This window comes from Ceratotherium simum, chromosome 32, assembly GCF_057802395.1.
Source record: "Ceratotherium simum simum isolate JZ-2026a chromosome 32, ASM5780239v1, whole genome shotgun sequence".
NCBI classification, from domain to species: Eukaryota; Metazoa; Chordata; class Mammalia; order Perissodactyla; family Rhinocerotidae; genus Ceratotherium; species Ceratotherium simum.
In genome coordinates, this window is record NC_141931.1 from 11026737 (window position 1) to 11043327 (window position 16591).

Genomic DNA, 16591 nt, shown 5'->3' on the forward strand with positions numbered 1-16591 from the left:
CGGTGCCTGACACACACAGGTGTTTGATGAAAATATGCATGCATGTGCGAATACATCCTTTGCTATTTGACAGATTTTTAAACACCCCAGAAAACACACTTCAAACTTCTCCCTTTAAGGAGGAAGCTCACCTTTCAGGGTAGCTACAGCTTCTCCCACCTGTCGCAGGAGGAAAGCCCCATCTTCCACGTCTTTTAGAGTAACTACTCGGCCAGCCGATGTGGAGTCCTTCTTCAAGTCTTCAACGAAGTCTTCGAGCTCACTGGGGGAGCAAGCAGACCAGTAGATGGGAGTGAACACGGAGGCCCTCAAAAAGGACAGGTGTGGTAGCAAGGGCTCACCTGGGCCCCCTCTGTGTACTGTGTCCCAGCCCCACCCCTCGCCTTCCACTGAGATGGTGGCAGCACATCTTAGAAGAGTAGCTTGGTTTGGCTTGAAACATTCTGAGGTGTAAGGCAGGTGCAAGATTTTCCCAGAGCCTGATCACGGGGAGGCCCAGGTTGGCCAGAGGGAAGATGGTGGCTGGCTGACAGAGGACCCACTCTGCATTTTCAGTGGTGCTGATGCCAACTAAGGAGGGGCCTGTGCATTTTGTGATGTGACAGAGGAGAGAGAGAGAGTGTGCATGCTGCAGGGGAGCAAAACAAGGAGCCAGGACTGGTTTATATCAGGCTTCTCAACCTTGGAACTTGACATTTTGCACTGGATAATTCTTTCTTGTAGGGGCCTGTCCTGAGCATTGTAGGATGTTTAGCAGCATCCCTGCCCTCTACCCACTAGATGCCAGCAGCACCCTCCCCCAACTTGTGACAAACAAGAATGTCTCCAGATATTGGTAAATGTCCCTGGGGGAGAGGAGAGAAGGGGAGGGGAGCAAGCTTGCCCCTGACCGAGAATCTCTGTTTTATACCAATTGTCCCATCAATAAGGATTGACTTTCCTCTCCAATCTACAAAGAGAAAAAATGATCACAGGTCTGATTTCTGGGTGTGTGTGTGTGTGTGTGTGTGTGTGTGTGTGGTTCTCTCTCTCATACACACACACACATTCCTTAGGATACTGCCAGTTCCAACAGCACTAAATTAAGATTTTCCACTTCAAAAAACCAACCAACCAACCAAACAGACAAACCAACAACAACATCCTGTCTCCTGGGCACATTAATAACCCCATCCTAAACGCACGTTTATATTATTTCAGTTCACCTGTAAATCTGACAACAGAAAACCTCTCTTAAAGAAACGGGAAAAGAACTTTGAGAGAGGAAGAACCACTAGGTGGCAGTAAGTGAACAGCTATTCCACATGCTGGAGCCATGGCTGTGGAGCAGGCAGTGTGAAAAGAGGCACAGTGTCTCTGCAAAAAGACGGCCCACCAAGACCCTCCACACTAGGTGGGCAAGCGGATGGAACTATGGATGGCATGGCAGCTGCGGAGTCAGGCAGGACATCACATATGTTCAACAAGGACCAGGAGGCGAACAACAGATACCTCCACCTTCAAGAAGAGGGATGGAGTTTTTGATGCTTTCATTCTGTTATGGAAAATGGACCATAATTGCCTATGACCCCTTCAGATGAAATGATGCAGCTTCAGGACCAAAAGGGACAGCCTCATTTGCTCGTTGTCCACATCTGCAAACTATGGAAAGGCACCCAGTGTTAGGTGACCCTGCCCACAGTAAACTTCCTATAGCTACCGCATCCCTGAGGTGGAGAGAATGTGGGCCGTCTCTCAGAAGAGCTCTAAGTATAGTAACTCTGTATGGAAAAAGTTCTTTTCCATTTCGTAACCAAACAGAATTACTTTAGTGTGTAGACTGGACACACTGTCCAATCCTTCTAAGCTTTGATGGAAAAGCTAAGACCCAAATTTATCATGATTCCATTAACAACCCACAGGCCTGCCAGGTCGCAATTAATATTCCAAGGAGCTGTCATCTGATCCAAAGTCAGTCTGCCTAAAATTCTATTTTAATCTTCTGCACAATGTGGCACTTGGATTTCATAACCCTGCACACAGGAGATGCTTAAATGTCACAGCTTTTCCTTTATTGATCATGGAACATAACACAAATGTGTACTGATATTACTGTACACAACAATGTCACCTCTATTCATATGTTTATGATATCTATTATAGATAAAGCATTCAAATAAAATTTGTTCATTCAAAATGTAAAAGAGGGGCTGGCCCAGTGGTGGCTAAGCGCACGCGCTCCGTTTTGGTGGCCCAGGGTTTGCAGGCTCGGATCCCGGTCGCGGACCGGCGCACCACTTGTCAAGCCATGCTGTGGCGGCGTCCCATGTAAAGTAGAGGAAGATGGGCACAGATGTTAGCTCAGGGCCAGTCTTCCTCAGCAAAAAGAGGAAGATTGGCAACAGATGTTAGCTGAGAGCTAATCTTCCTCACCAAAAAAAAAAAAAATGTAAAAGAGACCATAGAGCTAAAATGAATACTAAGAGTAAATTTTCAATATTATAGTAATCAATATGACTTTTGAGATATGAAGTCTGCTCAAAAGAATGTCAGATGTTCACAGATGCTAGGGTTTATAGGTAAATCCATTCTATTTGTTGAAGTTGCTTTTCATTCTACCTTAGTTAAAAAGAAAGCATTAATTTGTTGAAATATAGTTCATCTGACTGTTATTAGAAGCCTAACTATTATTTCCATGTAGAAACCTACCAAAGAGAAATTATCTTGATCCAATTTCTCTCCGTAGTTGTAGACCCAAATTTCATTTCTCTACCATCTGAATAGCTCACCAGCAACTTATCACGATCCCCAAGGGAACTTAATTTCCAGTGTGTGTGAGTGTGTGTGTGTCTGTGTGTGGAAGGAGAAAGGCAAGGGGAGGAGAGGAAGAGGACTAGGAGGATGGAGGGGGGGAGGGGGAAAGAGAGGTTGAGGGAAGATAGTATTTTTTTCCTAATGTTTCAGAGTTGAAATTCCCAGCTGTCTTTTGTAACCCGCTCTGTCTTACCACTCTGATCCATCCAATCAGTCCATTTTGCATTTGACTCCTTTTCCCATTCCAATTTCTACTACTTGAGTCAGGCTTTACTGACTTCTGTCTGGACTGTTCTAGTCCTTTCCAATATGGTTTCCCTGACGCCAATCTTTCCCCCCTCAGTCAGTCCCGACATGATCGCTGGAAGGACCTATCTGAAATACAGCTCTGACTTTGCTACTTCCTTGATAAAAAGCTTCAGTGACCTCCTCATCAGGACAGGCAGTAACTCTTAAAGGGGAAGATGCTTCAGAATCTCCTCTGTACCTTTGTAAAATGCACACTCCTAAGCTCCCTCCAGAGAAATTCTGAATCTGGGGTTGGACCCAAGAACTTTCATGAAAAGCCAGAAATCCAGGTTTCTGTTACATGATCTTCCCATCTTGGTAACCAGGCCAGACAGACATCAAGCAGGCGTGCAGGGCACAAGTATGGTCTAAGATATGGGTGGGTACCATGCAAATGCAAATGGCGCAACCCAAATACGAGACATGATTAGTATCTTGTACCCAACTCTCCCACCAAACTGGACTACCCCCAATTCTCCAAGGACATCCTGCACCTTCCTGGTCCCGAGTCTTGTTAGTTCGCAGGGTTCCTCTGCCTGGGAAGCCCCACTCTGTAGTCTCCACTGATGAAGTCCCACCTGTCTGCAAGGCCATCTCAGTTCAGTCTAATAAACCATTTGTGAGACCCTACTACGCATGGCACTGTGCGTAGCCTGGGGGCATATGAAGAATAACCTATTTCAGTTTAAGTCTTCCTGATCCCTGAGGCCAGAAGCAATCTCTCCTTTGTGTAGGATCACCTGGCACCTGTAAATCACCTGTTTTGTGCTATATGCATATTCATAAGTTCTGCTTTGCTAGATCCTCAAGGGGCCCTGTGCACATCTTATTCATGTGTGGCCATCCCACTAAGCTGACCAGATAAAATCCTCTCATGACATGTTTATCCAACTCCCCTTCCTTTTCATTCCTATACTGGGCTACAGTCTTGGGATACTATTGAGCTTAAAGATGCCTTTTCTGGGCCAGAAGCAAGAGTTATCTCAGCTAACCAATAATCACAACTTTCAAAGGAATGAAATGTACTTTTTCATAATTTAATTGGAAAATTTATAAAAATATTATTAAAAGGGTATATATTTTTAAAGAAGTTTTCAAGAAGAATCTTGAGACCTAGTTTTAGACAACTGGCCTGTCACAAAAACATTTCAGACAAATAATAGCCTTATTACCTCATGGTGGGTGATTAACTGTCTATAAATTCATGAGCCAAATAAAATTTTAGAAGCTATTTTGAGATGTCGAACAGTGGTCAAATGTAATTTTTTAGGAAAATAATAACTCAAATTGAATTTTTTTCTCTAGACTGCTACTGAGGAACATTGTAATTTTAACACACATTGGGTTGGCACCTGAAGTGATATAAACTACAGCTCAGATACCAGATAGATGATAGAAAACAACACTTTCCATGATGGAAACTTCTGGTGATTCTGGTCATGAGAAGAATTTGAAAGTTGCTCCCTTACAATCCCAATTTGGGAGATTCGAGCTTTCCAAGAAACAAAAGAATTACCAACACTAGAAGAACCCACAAAAATTATTCATTATACTGAAAGGTGAAATAGTTCTATGATAAATCTTCATTGCATAACAAAACATACATTAACATAAAAGATTGCCTGCCCCAGGGGCTGGGAAGTAATAAAACTCTGCTCATTTCAATAGTGGGACTTGATAGATGCTTTCAATAAGAACTTTATAAGATGAGGAACGTTCAAAGAAGCATCTTTCATTCTGGATCGGACATCCTTTACATTTAAATTTTTCTTTCACAATTTTAACTAAAGTTGAATAATAGGATGATAATTTTAGTGCTGTGTTATTTTGGCTATTAGTTTTAATTTATTGAGATTAAATGCAGACTTCCCATTTTACCATTGGGTTTTGCCATTTGCTCCTTTTAATTTTATGTTCCTGAGCCCACAAAAGAGTGTGGTGCTCCAACTTTTAAAGAGACTAGCTTAAGGCACCTGAGGATTGCTGAATTCTTTGAGCCTGGATGCAGGGGTGCTAAGTGTCCTTGGATACCCAGAACCAGCAGAACGCTAACTTGTACACAGTAGGTGCTCAATAAAGAGACAGGGAGGGAACACCACCGAGAAAGGGCCTCCTCATTGGCAAAGACACATTACCTTGCAGGTTAAACAGCTAAACACGCAGCCAGTGCCAGGCACTCACCATAACTTCTTGACGATCCTCTCCTCCTCACGCAGGTATTTTTGTCTCTCTTGCTCCACCAGGACGCGCTGTCGTTGCACGGGATCCTCCAGTCTCTTCATCGTTTCAATCACTTTGCCACTGATCTCCAGCTCAGCCTTCTTCATCATCGCCCTCAGCAGCTCCTGGTTCTGCAGCTGTTGAACAGAAGAACTCAACCTCAATTAGCTCTGCCTGACGGACATTGCGGCGAGTGAATTCCTGGCAGCCTTCAGCCGTGGGTTTGGATAAACAGCCCCACAGCTGACTCTTTCTTCATTTCAATGAGAAAGGGAAGGGAGCAATAACTGTATGTAATACTCAGCCGGTGTCTGAGTTTTAGCGGCCAACTGACAACCAGACTTTCAAGTCTGTGTCTGCAAAAAATTGGATCCTTTCTACACTCTGGTCAGAGCATCACGGACAACAGGCATAAACCCCCCACTGACATCTTTTTATCAGGAGCAGCCAAGAGCACCAGTTTTGGAGCCAGGCAGACTTTGGATCAAACCCTAAATCTTCTCCCTGCTACTGTGAGACTCTGGGCACGTTACTTAGACTCTCTTGGTCTCCATTTTCTTATCTCTAAGGATGGGGATTCACTTCCCTGGGCTGGGCTACTCTGAGGATTAAATGAGATACCGTTTGGTATACAGTAGCTACTCAACAAAAGTTGATTTGGCTATGGACTATTTCAGCATATTAGTTAAAAGAGAATCTGTGTCCCTCTTGTTTATATGGGTCCACATACCAAATACCCTGTAATCCCAGGACCTGATGTTGATGGTGCCAATGATAATGATTCCAGATGAGTCCAAATCTCATGGAAATTTACTACTTTCCTGGACTATACCTGGGCCACTTGCATACATAAGATCACAATTTCCAGAGTTTTCAGAGCACTCTTCTTTCTCACCCTAGAGAGTATGGGATATGCAAATTTGCACCCAGGCTTCACAAGAATCTAGTCAAACACTTGAGTCCTGTTTCCAAGAATGTGTTAAGTATTTCCCTGGGGCCAGACAATTTTCTGACAGCACATACATCCAGTGAATTCATTCAATCAGCCTCCAAAACAGTAATTATATTACACCTATTATACTATCCCCAAAGTTCCCCTGAAATTTCAATGAGTTGTTATTGTTTCCTTTGTTTTCTGGTTTTGTGGACCGTTCTACAACTACTGTAGGTCACCTCATTGGAGTGATATCTTAGTCAACTGTCTATTATCTGTACAAATTGAGGGGAAATGCCATCTGACCATGTTACCACCCGCTGGAAACCTCATCATGGCTTCCCTTTTCTCTGAATAAAGATAAAACATTTCAACATGAGCCACGAGCAGAGCCACCATCATGTTCCAACAACAGCACGGCACAACGATCAACCGGCCATCCAGAGAGACCCTGCCTGGGTTCAATTACTAGTTTTACCACTTGGTAGCTGTGTGGCTGTGGGCAAGTTGTTAATCTCTGTGTCTATCCATAAAAGGGTAATAGTTCATATCCCACAGGCTGGTAATGGAGATTCGTTATGCTTGGCACAAACCCGGCTCTCAGTACATACCAGCTATTGTTATCAGGGAGCATAACGCTGGGGGTGGAGCCTGTGGTTTCGTCTGGGAGGGAACCAAATAAAATGTGCTACTCTTGGGTAACCTCCTCTATATGACTCATGATCATGTTCTCACTGCTTTTGCTAATAATGTCTTTTTATTGTGGTCTTCAAAAGAGTCAGTCAGTATATTGCTGAAAGGCACCATGTTTGCAGACAACACACAGAGGTCAACTTCCTCCTATGCTCTCTGCAGCTGCAGCTCTGCTCACAAGGTGTAGGGCAGTCTGGTCCTTTCCTACATTGCCAGCCTCCTCACACTGCATGCACCTACACTGTCTGCTGAGGCCACATGAACATCCTTTTAGTTCTTCTGACTGGCCAAGCTCCTTTCTGCCACAGGGACTTTGCACATGCCATTCCCTCCACCTGGTTAATTTCTGCTCTCCACAGAGTCTCCAGGACACAGTGCCTGGCACATAGCAGGCATTCAGTAGGTATGTGTTGAATGCATGAATTAAGCAGTAATGTCAGTAATAACAGACAATGGAGAATCCAAAATTCTTTCCTAGATGGTAGAAATATGGAGTGACCCTGGGGTCAGCGCTAATTCCCTTTCTTGCTCTGACTGCAGTTGTTGTTCAATACACACAGCAACACTGCCTGCTATCAAAATGGTATGCTCCAATTCCATACCATGTGTCACATCCCACAGAGCTATTTTCTTTGGGGGGGGCAGTGAGGAAATGAGTGGTAATGAGTATGTAAGGAACAAATAAGTAGATGATTAAATGTGTCTAAAAGTGGCTGATGCATGGATCCACCCCTGAGAGATTCTGATTTAACGGGTCTGAGGTGCAGCCTCGGCACTGGGAATATTTTAAACTCCTCAGATGATTCTGATGTGCCACCATGGATGAGCATCATGGTCTAAGAAAAGGGCTCTTGAATGGATAGATGATGTCACTGTGCCATGAGCTGTATGGCACAGCCCTCTGCACCCACCCCTCTTGCATAAATCTCACAGACAAGCTCCAATAAAGTTACGGTCCAGTTAGCAGTGGATATTAACAGTGGCTATCAAGCTGGAAATTATATTGCTAGAATATTTAAACTCCTTAAAATTGAAAGTTGCAAGATGGGAAAGGGAAGCGCTGAGAGGTTAAGGGACTTGTGTCAGAGTCCCTCGGTCACTGCAGGGCAGAATCAGGATGAGAACTGGTCTTTTGAATTCAATCCAGTCATTCTTCAACCACCATCTGCTAGAAATAGAATGCCAAAGAGCATGGCAGGGGGCACGTCTGTTTCCTTTCCAGCCACGAGTACAGTTTCCGGCACACAGTGGATACCCTACACACATCTGCTGCATGAATGACTCTCGCTACAATGTTTCTGAGAAGCCTACGGACATATCAGAAGAATGCACCTGTATGTAATATTCAAATTATTGAACTGGTAATATGATCAGATCCCACTGAAATTATTCCACTCAAAGAGGAGTGAGGGAGAGAGCTGCTTGGAGTTCTAGGCTGTAGGATCCTCCTTCCCAGAAAGAGGGGGTTACTGGAGTCAGCTAGAGGGACTAAAGAGGGAATTCTCCTTAACCCACTGGCTGGCACATCAGCAACAATGAGTTAACTGTGAAGGAATAATCGTGCACAGGCTCTCTTGCCACTTCCCTCTAGTCCCCCAGCCTCCCTGCCTGGCGTTCTTGCCACCGACTCCAAGACGTCATCCTAGCAGTGCATAAAAAGTGATGCTGAAGGCAGGATGTAGGTCAACATCTCTCTCTAAATGCTTCAAATAAATTAGTCATCAGCACTTCCATTCTTTACCTTTATTTTTGCTTAGCAGTGATACCTACATTTTAATTGTTAACTTAAAACAAACACACCGCTATTAAGGTATAGTTTACAAACAATCAAATATACCCATTTTAAGTGCACAGGTCAATGAGTTTTGACAAATGTTGACACCAATGTAACTACCACTAAAAAGATAAGACAACATTTTTTATCACCCTAGAAAATTCTTTTATGACTTTTTGTAATCAGTCCTCCAACCTCTAGCTCAAAACTACCGATCTATTTTCTGTCCCTATAGATTAGTTCTTCCTGTTCTAGAATGTCATTTAAATGAAATTATACAATATGTAATCTTCTGTGTCTGGCTTCTTTCCTTCAGGATATTGTTTTTGAGATCCAGCCATGACGTTGAGTGTTGAGTTCATTCTTTTTAATGCTGACTGATATTCTGTTGCATGAGTAAATCCACGTATGATTTAGTACAATGTACGTAATAAAATTTTTATATTTTTACATATTGACTTGATTATGGTGATCTTGCTTAAATTCACTTATTTCTGGTAGCATTTTTTGTAGATTCTTTCCGATTTTATATGTACACAATCATGTCATTTGTGAGTAAAGCCATTTAGACTTTCACTTTCCCATCTGTATGCCTTTTATATCTTTTTCAAGCTTTATCACACTTGCTAGGATTTTCAGTACAGTACTAAATGGAAGCGAGAGAAGGCTTCTTTGGTCTTATTTCCAACCTTATGGGGAATGTGTATAGCGTTTCACCATTAACTATAATGTTTTCTGTAGGGTTTTCAGACGTGCTTTATCAGGTTAAGGAAGTTTCCTTCTACTCCTAGAGTGCTAAATGTTTTTATCAGCAGTATTAAATTTTGTCACGTTTTTTCTCCCTTTTCTGAAAAGATATGATTTTTCTCCTTTATTCTGTTAATAAGGTCAAATACATTGATTTGTTTTTTTTTTATTAAAGCAATCTTGAATTCCTGGGATAAAACCCCGGAAAATGTATTATCCCTTTTATATATTGCTGGATTCAATTGCTGCTATTTTGTTAAGGATTTGTTACATATATTTTCACAGGGGATATTTGTCTGTGGTTTTCTTTTCTTATAATATCTTTGACTGGTTTTGCTGTTAGAGTAGTGCTGGCTTCATAAAATGAGTTGGGAAGTATCCTCTATTTTCTGAAGGAGTTTTTTCCTTCAATAGCTTTAAAGAGGTCATTCCATTGTCTTCTAACTTAACTTTTGTCTCTGATGAGTAGTCAGCGTTAATACTTATTTATGTTTCCCTGTATGTAATGTGTCTTTTTTCCCCCCTCTGGCTGCTTTTAAGATTTTTCTATTTATTCCTGGTTTTTAGCAATTTGATTACAATACACTTTGGTGTGGTTTCATTTGTGCTTATCATTCTAAGGGTTTATTGAGCTTTTTTGGTGTCTGGATTGACATTTTTCATCAAATTTGGAAAAATTTCAGCCATTATTCCTTCTAATATTCTTCTCTTCCTCTTTGACCACTTAATATTGTTCTACAAATCACTAAGTTTCAGTTCATTTTCTTCAGGCTTTTTTCTCTCTGTACTTCAGTTTGGACAGTTTCTACTGCTATGTTTTCAAGTTGACTAATATTTTGTTTCAGCAGTGATTAATCTTCTATTAAGTCCATTCAGATATTGTGTTTTTCAGCTCTCAAAAGTTCCATTTAGATATTTTTTATATCTTCCATTTCTTGTCTCATTGTGTTCATGTTTTCCTTTAAATCCTTGACAATAATTATAATAGCTGTATTAAAGTTCTTGCTGCTGATCTCATTATCCCTATCATTTCTGGTTGGTTTCCATGGGATTTTTCTTAAGGTTGTGGGTCACGTTTCTCAGCATCATCACACGTCTAGTAATTTTTGACTGGATGCTGGACATGGAGTTCTGGATTTTGTTGTTTTCCTTTACAGATGTTGGACTTTCTCTAGCAGACAGTTCAGTTACTTGTAAATCTTTTTTTGTGCTTTAGAGACTTGTTTTTAAGCTTTGTTAGGGTGAATATAGGGTAGCCTTTACTCTGGGGTTAAATTAGTCCTAAGACTGAAGCATGACCCTTCTCTGATCTCTACTGAATGCCCCAGCTGATTGACAAAGCCTCTTTACTCTTGCTTGTCAAAATATGAACATCTCCCAGCCCTGTGTGAGCTCTGGGAATTTTTTTGTTTATAGCCTCCCACTTTGTTTTTGCCTGGCTTAGTGGTCTTTCACACTACACATGCTTGGTCTAGTATTCAATAACAGACTCACAGATTCATATAGTTCTTCCTCCGCAGAGCTTCCTCGTATTTGGTACTCTACTCCACAAATTCTAGCTGCTTCAGCTCTCTACACTTTGATCTTATCCCCTCACCTCAGTCAGACTGCCAGTGCTCTGCTTAGATTATCTCTTTCTGCATCATGATCTGAAAAGCGCCTCCAGGCAGAAAGGTGGGTCACGTGTAGGTTTCACCTCCTTTGTTTCCATTCTCCTAAGAATCACAATCCTGTGTTGTCTGTTGCCCAGTGTCTGAAAACAGTTGTTTCATACAGTTTATTTTTCAGTTTTCTAGCTGTCAACAGTGGGAAGGCAACTACAGTTGCAGTTACCCCCTCAGTGCTGGAAACATAAGTTTATTGAAAATAAACCGAACCCGGGCCGCCAGCAGCAGAGTGTGCGCACTTAACCGCTACACCATGGGGCCGGCCCCAGTGCCTTGATATTTTTATAAAAATACTTTGATGGAAATAATATTCTTGGCCATTAAAAATGTGATTGGACCAAATAAGTTATTCATATCAACTTCATTAAGAAACTAGGAAACTGCCTAAACCTATTTCACTGACCTCAAAATGGACATGTACCTCACATACTCAATCTTGATTTCTTAGGTGAAATCTAAGACTATTGGTCTTGTCAACAGTGCACAGTAAATTGAACTGATTTTTCTGTCTAGCAGTGACACTGAACAGTGGTTATTCCACAAATCATGAAGTTTCATGATGGTAGCCAGACCCCAGAATAACTCCTGAACATGTGAGTAAGTTTCCCAGGCTGTAGGGAACAAGGGAAAGGATGCCTGGTCACATCTACATGCTATCTGAGAGAAGTCTCCCCATCTTAGACAGCCTCTGTGTGAAGGTCCAACGAGGACCTGGGACATTGCATGGCAGCCTAATTGTCAACCCCTGTACTAGTTCCATTTATTATTTCTGCCTGATGGGGAAAACAGGTCTGCTCAGCACGAGCCAACCTCCAGTGTGCTTTTCTCAGGGATACACACTCCCAAGACCATTATTTTGGATGTCAGAAGATAAACGAGACGCTGGCACATTTCTATGAGGCACTATCTTATAAAAAGACACCTTAAGATAACTGTACTGAATTATATCATTTCAAATACAAGGGCTCTGTGTATTGCTATGTTTCTTTTTTATGTTGATGTTTTACCTCCTTAGTAATCTTAAAAATGGAACACTAAGTTCAGAATAACCTCATTTTTTTTTAATTTATTTTTTTATTGATGTTTTAATAGTTTTTAACATTGTGAAATTTTGGGTTGTACATTTTTGCTTGCCCATCACCATATATATGTCTCCCTTCACCCCTTGTGCCCACCCCCCACCCCCATTGCTCCTGGTAACCACAGTACAGTTTTCTCTGTCCATGTGTTGGTTTATAGTCCACGTATGAGTGAGATCATACAGTGTTTGTCTTTCTCTTTCTGGCTTATTTCACTTAACATAATACCCTCCAGGCCCATCCATGTTGTTGCAAATGGGACGATTTTGTCTTTTTTTTTATGGCTGAGTAGTATTCCATTGTATATATATACCACATCTTCTTGATCCAATTGTCAGCTGAGGGACACTTAGGTTGCTTCCACTTCTTGGCTATGGTGAATAATGCTGCAATGAACATAGGGGTGCATAAGCCTCTCTGGATTGTTGATTTCAGGTTCGTTGGATAGAGTCCCAGTAGTGGGACAGCTGGAACGTAGGGCATCTCTATTTTTAATTCTTTGAGGCATCACCATACCGTTTTCCATAGAGGCTGCACCAGTTTGCATTCCCACCAGTGGTGTATGAGGGTTCCTGTTTCTCCACATCCTCTCCAACATTTGTTGTTTTTTGTCTTGGTGATTATAGGCATTCTAACGGGCATGAGGTGATATCTTAGTGTTGTTTTGATTTGCATTTCCCTGATGATTAGTGATGTTGAACATCTTTTCATGTGCCTATTGGCCATCTGTACATCTTCTCTGGAGAAGTGTCTGTTCATTTCCTCTGCCCATTTTTTGATCGGGTTGTTTGTTTTTTTGTTGTTCAGTTGTGTGAGTTCTTTACGGAGATCAACCCCTTGTCAGATGTATGTTTTGCAAATATTCTCACCCAGCTGGTGGGTTGTCTGTTCATCTTGATTCTGGTTTCTTTTGTCTTGTAGAAGCTCTTTAATCTGATAAAGTCCCACTTGTTTATTTTTTCTTTAGTTTCCCTAGTCTGGGTAGGCATGTCATCCGAAAAGATTCCTTTATGACCAATGTCAAATAGTGTGTTGCCTATATTTGCTTCTATGAGTTTTATAGTTTCAGGTCTCACCTTCAGGTCTTTGATCCATTTTGAGTTAATTTTTGTGAATGGCGATAGCAGATGGTCCACTTTCATTCTTTTGCATGTGGCTGTCCAGTTTTCCCAACACCATTTATTGAAGAGACTTTCCTTTCTCCATTGTATGTTCTTAGCTCCTTTGTCGAAAATTAGCTGTCCGTATATGTGTGAGAATAACCCCATTTTTTATTACTCAGGACTCAGAATAAGGAGATAAGGGACCAAGAAAAAAATCGTGCGAATTAGAGAAGTAGGATGTATCCATTCTCTCTTTAGGCCAAGTCTCATCTGGCCCCCAAAGAACTTGAACCACCTCTTCCAGAAGCTTCTACCTCCCCTCAGCCCACAGAGAGGGGTAGAACTGTAGTCACTTCTGTGAATATGGGATTACCTTGGTAAAATCCAAGTAAGGTGGCATTTTGGAAAAAGAGGTAGCTCATTGTTTAGAAAAAGTAGGCTTTTTCTAAATCATACCAGATAAGGTAATAAACAAAGATAATCGTCTTTTGAAGGGAACATTTGTTAGGTACAAGACTTCACCTGTCTCCTTTTCCATTGTTGCCAGCTAATTGCAGCCCCAGCTGCTACCTGGGAATGGGAACATAAGAACATAAAAGTTCCCTATAGCTCTTGCCTCAATTATAACTAAGTAGAAAACACATCTGATTAACTACTGGGAACGAGGTGCCTTGTTTGAAGTTAGGCTTTGAAGTCACTGGGTGTGTCTTTCACACTTACAGCATGGCGGATACCCCATTTGTTTCTGCTTCACCCTTTGTGATAGCTGACTGAGATCTCGACATTTCCAAGAGGCATCTCAATGGACAGAGCATTCATTATACTGGGAGTAGTTCTTATTCTGGAACATTCTAGAATCACCAGTGCCTAGCCTCTGGTCCACACCAATGAAGTCAGACTCTGGCAGTGGTGCTCCAGTATTGATATTTTTGTCAAAGGTCTCAGGTGATTGGAATGGGTAGCCAGGATTAAGAACCATTCTCTTAGAATGATAATTTATGTGAAATTGGAGAGCAGGGAATTACATGAACAGTTTTAATGGTTTTCTTGATCTTCTGCCTAGGCTCCTTTTGCCTCTCTTGACATTCTTTTTGCCCTCTTTAAATCTACCCACACCACTGTGTCTGCATCAAATTTTCACTCCTGAGAATAACTCATCAGTTCTGAAAATGAAATGCTCAAATAGGATCTGCTCTACAGTCTAGGATTTTCCAGTGATTTAATTATCTAATTACTGGAGACGGCTGCCAAGCACAAAAGATTTCATTCAGTTTCACTATTTTATAACACAGTTCAAAGAACATTTGAATGTCTAATTCAATTTGTGTTCTTTTGAGACCATTCTACAGGGTTTCGTATATCTCTAATGATGGCTCCATTACTGGACTTACAATCACTTTGGGGCTTCTCTTCACTTTTGGTGTATAATACATATTGCTGAAGGAGAACTGGCGCTGAGATGGCTTAATTATTCTAAACTGTTTTTGTCTTAAATAGACTCCCCTGACTGAAAAGACAGAGGCTGGAGGGGGAGGAAAGCTGACGGGGACAGAGAGGATAGGAAGACTGAGGGAGAAACAACAGCAGCCAGTTTAGGAAACAAAATGCTTATCTTTCCCTACATGTCTGCTCTTTAGAATTGCACAAACTTCTAAGTGCAAGAGCACAGCTGCGCATTGTTCTTTATATCCCGAGAGCCAGCAAAGCTGAGCAGTTCTGGGGCAATAAAGGAACTTATGTGGTTAAGATAGCATTCCCAGACCTTGACCGAAGAGCCTCTTTGTTCGCGAAGCTATGATTCTGCAACCAAGCTGCCACAGTTCAAGGCTTGCAAGGAGTGGTGAGTAGTGGGAGACCCCTCCCAGCCAGCCGAGGACCAGACGATGCCAGCCACCAACGGGGGATGCCGCAGCCAAAGGCATCATAGCCTCGGGATCAAATTTGCCACACTCCAGGGATAGTGTGGTGTTTACGCTACGGCAATCCCACCCCTGCCCCCAAACCAACAAATGCTCACTTTTGAAAGCAGTAGGTACTACCACACCATACAAATGATATACTTAGAATTTTTTTCTTGTGAGGTTCCAATGAGGACCACACAATTTCAAAATGGCCAGCAGGTGGCACTGAAAGGCAGAAGCCGTGTGAGAAGGGGCTAACTCTCCATAAACCCCAGGGAAGAACCCGGGAGCCGACAGTCCCTCTGTGGTGTGCGCATGTGTCGTTTGAGCTGCAGAGTACTAAATAATTGTTTTTTAATCACTTTCCAACATTTTTAGAAAGAATACAGATATTTCAGATAAAACCTATATTTCCAGATTCTCTTGAAATGCTGAAACATCTAGAAACACAGGACTCTAATTCTATCAGGTTAAGAGCTGCCCGGAGCTGAGTGGTGATTGTCCTTTGGAGGGGCCAACTCGCCGTTGCCCCTCCTCCACTGCCCTTGTTCAGTTACTGCCTGGACACTGCGGGTGTTGGACTTGTCACTCCTGCACACACCCTCAGCCCACCCTGTACACTTCATTTCACTGCAGAGTGTCTTCAAAATTGCAAAGCAAGGAGAAGCGAATGCAAAGGATGGGGAACTTCACAGATGACCTGCTTCAGAAGAGGATTTAAATGAATTTGCATGGGATGTCCGAGGTGTCTGTGACGTTGCCTGAGGGACAGACTAGCCTCTGGAGACATACGCATTGACCTGTCCTGTCAGCTCTCACGACCCATGAATGGGGCCTCAGGGCAGGTGTTTCAAGCCGGCTGCCCTCTGTTTGTTCTCTGGTAGGTAAAGCGTAAGGGGAAATCTTCTTCTTAGCTTTAATGAGGGGGTGACAAATGTAGGGCTCAGGTCATCTGTGAGTTGAAGGGAGAGAAGCTGTGGTTTGCAGCCCTTTCCCTACTGGACCTCACTGGCCCAGGAGTTTGCATCCCACTGACTCCTGAAGACACCAGACCCGTGTGGCTGCTCCAGGCTCCGGGGTGGGTTTGTCTTGTACCAACGTTTGGACTATGAGCTTCTTGAAGTCAGGGAGGATGCCCGGGTATAGTCTAAGCCAGCACCACATGCCCAGTGCCCAACCTACTGCCTTACATTATTCTGCTTCATCAGATTTTTGGGATTTGTTTACCAAGATTCGTGACAAGAACGGTCATTTCTCCCTCCCCTTTGATTCCTGTGTAGTTCACATATTCCTTAACAATGGAAAAGGGTGAGGAAACTATTAGGCAACACACTCTCCAAATAAAACGCAGACATTTTTCTCAACAAATCATCCACGGTGGCTTCTTTTTCT

The 16591-nt window shown here is 42.3% G+C and overlaps 1 protein-coding gene across 14 annotated transcripts in view; it reads right to left on the reverse strand.

The window, feature by feature from the left end:
- KIAA1217 (KIAA1217 ortholog) overlaps positions 1–16591 on the reverse strand; it is a 293162-nt gene that overhangs the window by 23813 nt on the left and 252758 nt on the right. For all 14 annotated transcript variants that reach the window (XM_087420742.1, XM_087420738.1, XM_087420739.1 and 11 more), the window contains 2 exons: positions 5263–5438; positions 132–262 (listed from right to left, as the gene is read on the reverse strand). In XM_087420742.1, the coding sequence (XP_087276868.1) occupies positions 132–262; positions 5263–5438 (307 nt within the window). The remainder of the gene's footprint in view (positions 1–131; positions 263–5262; positions 5439–16591) is intronic.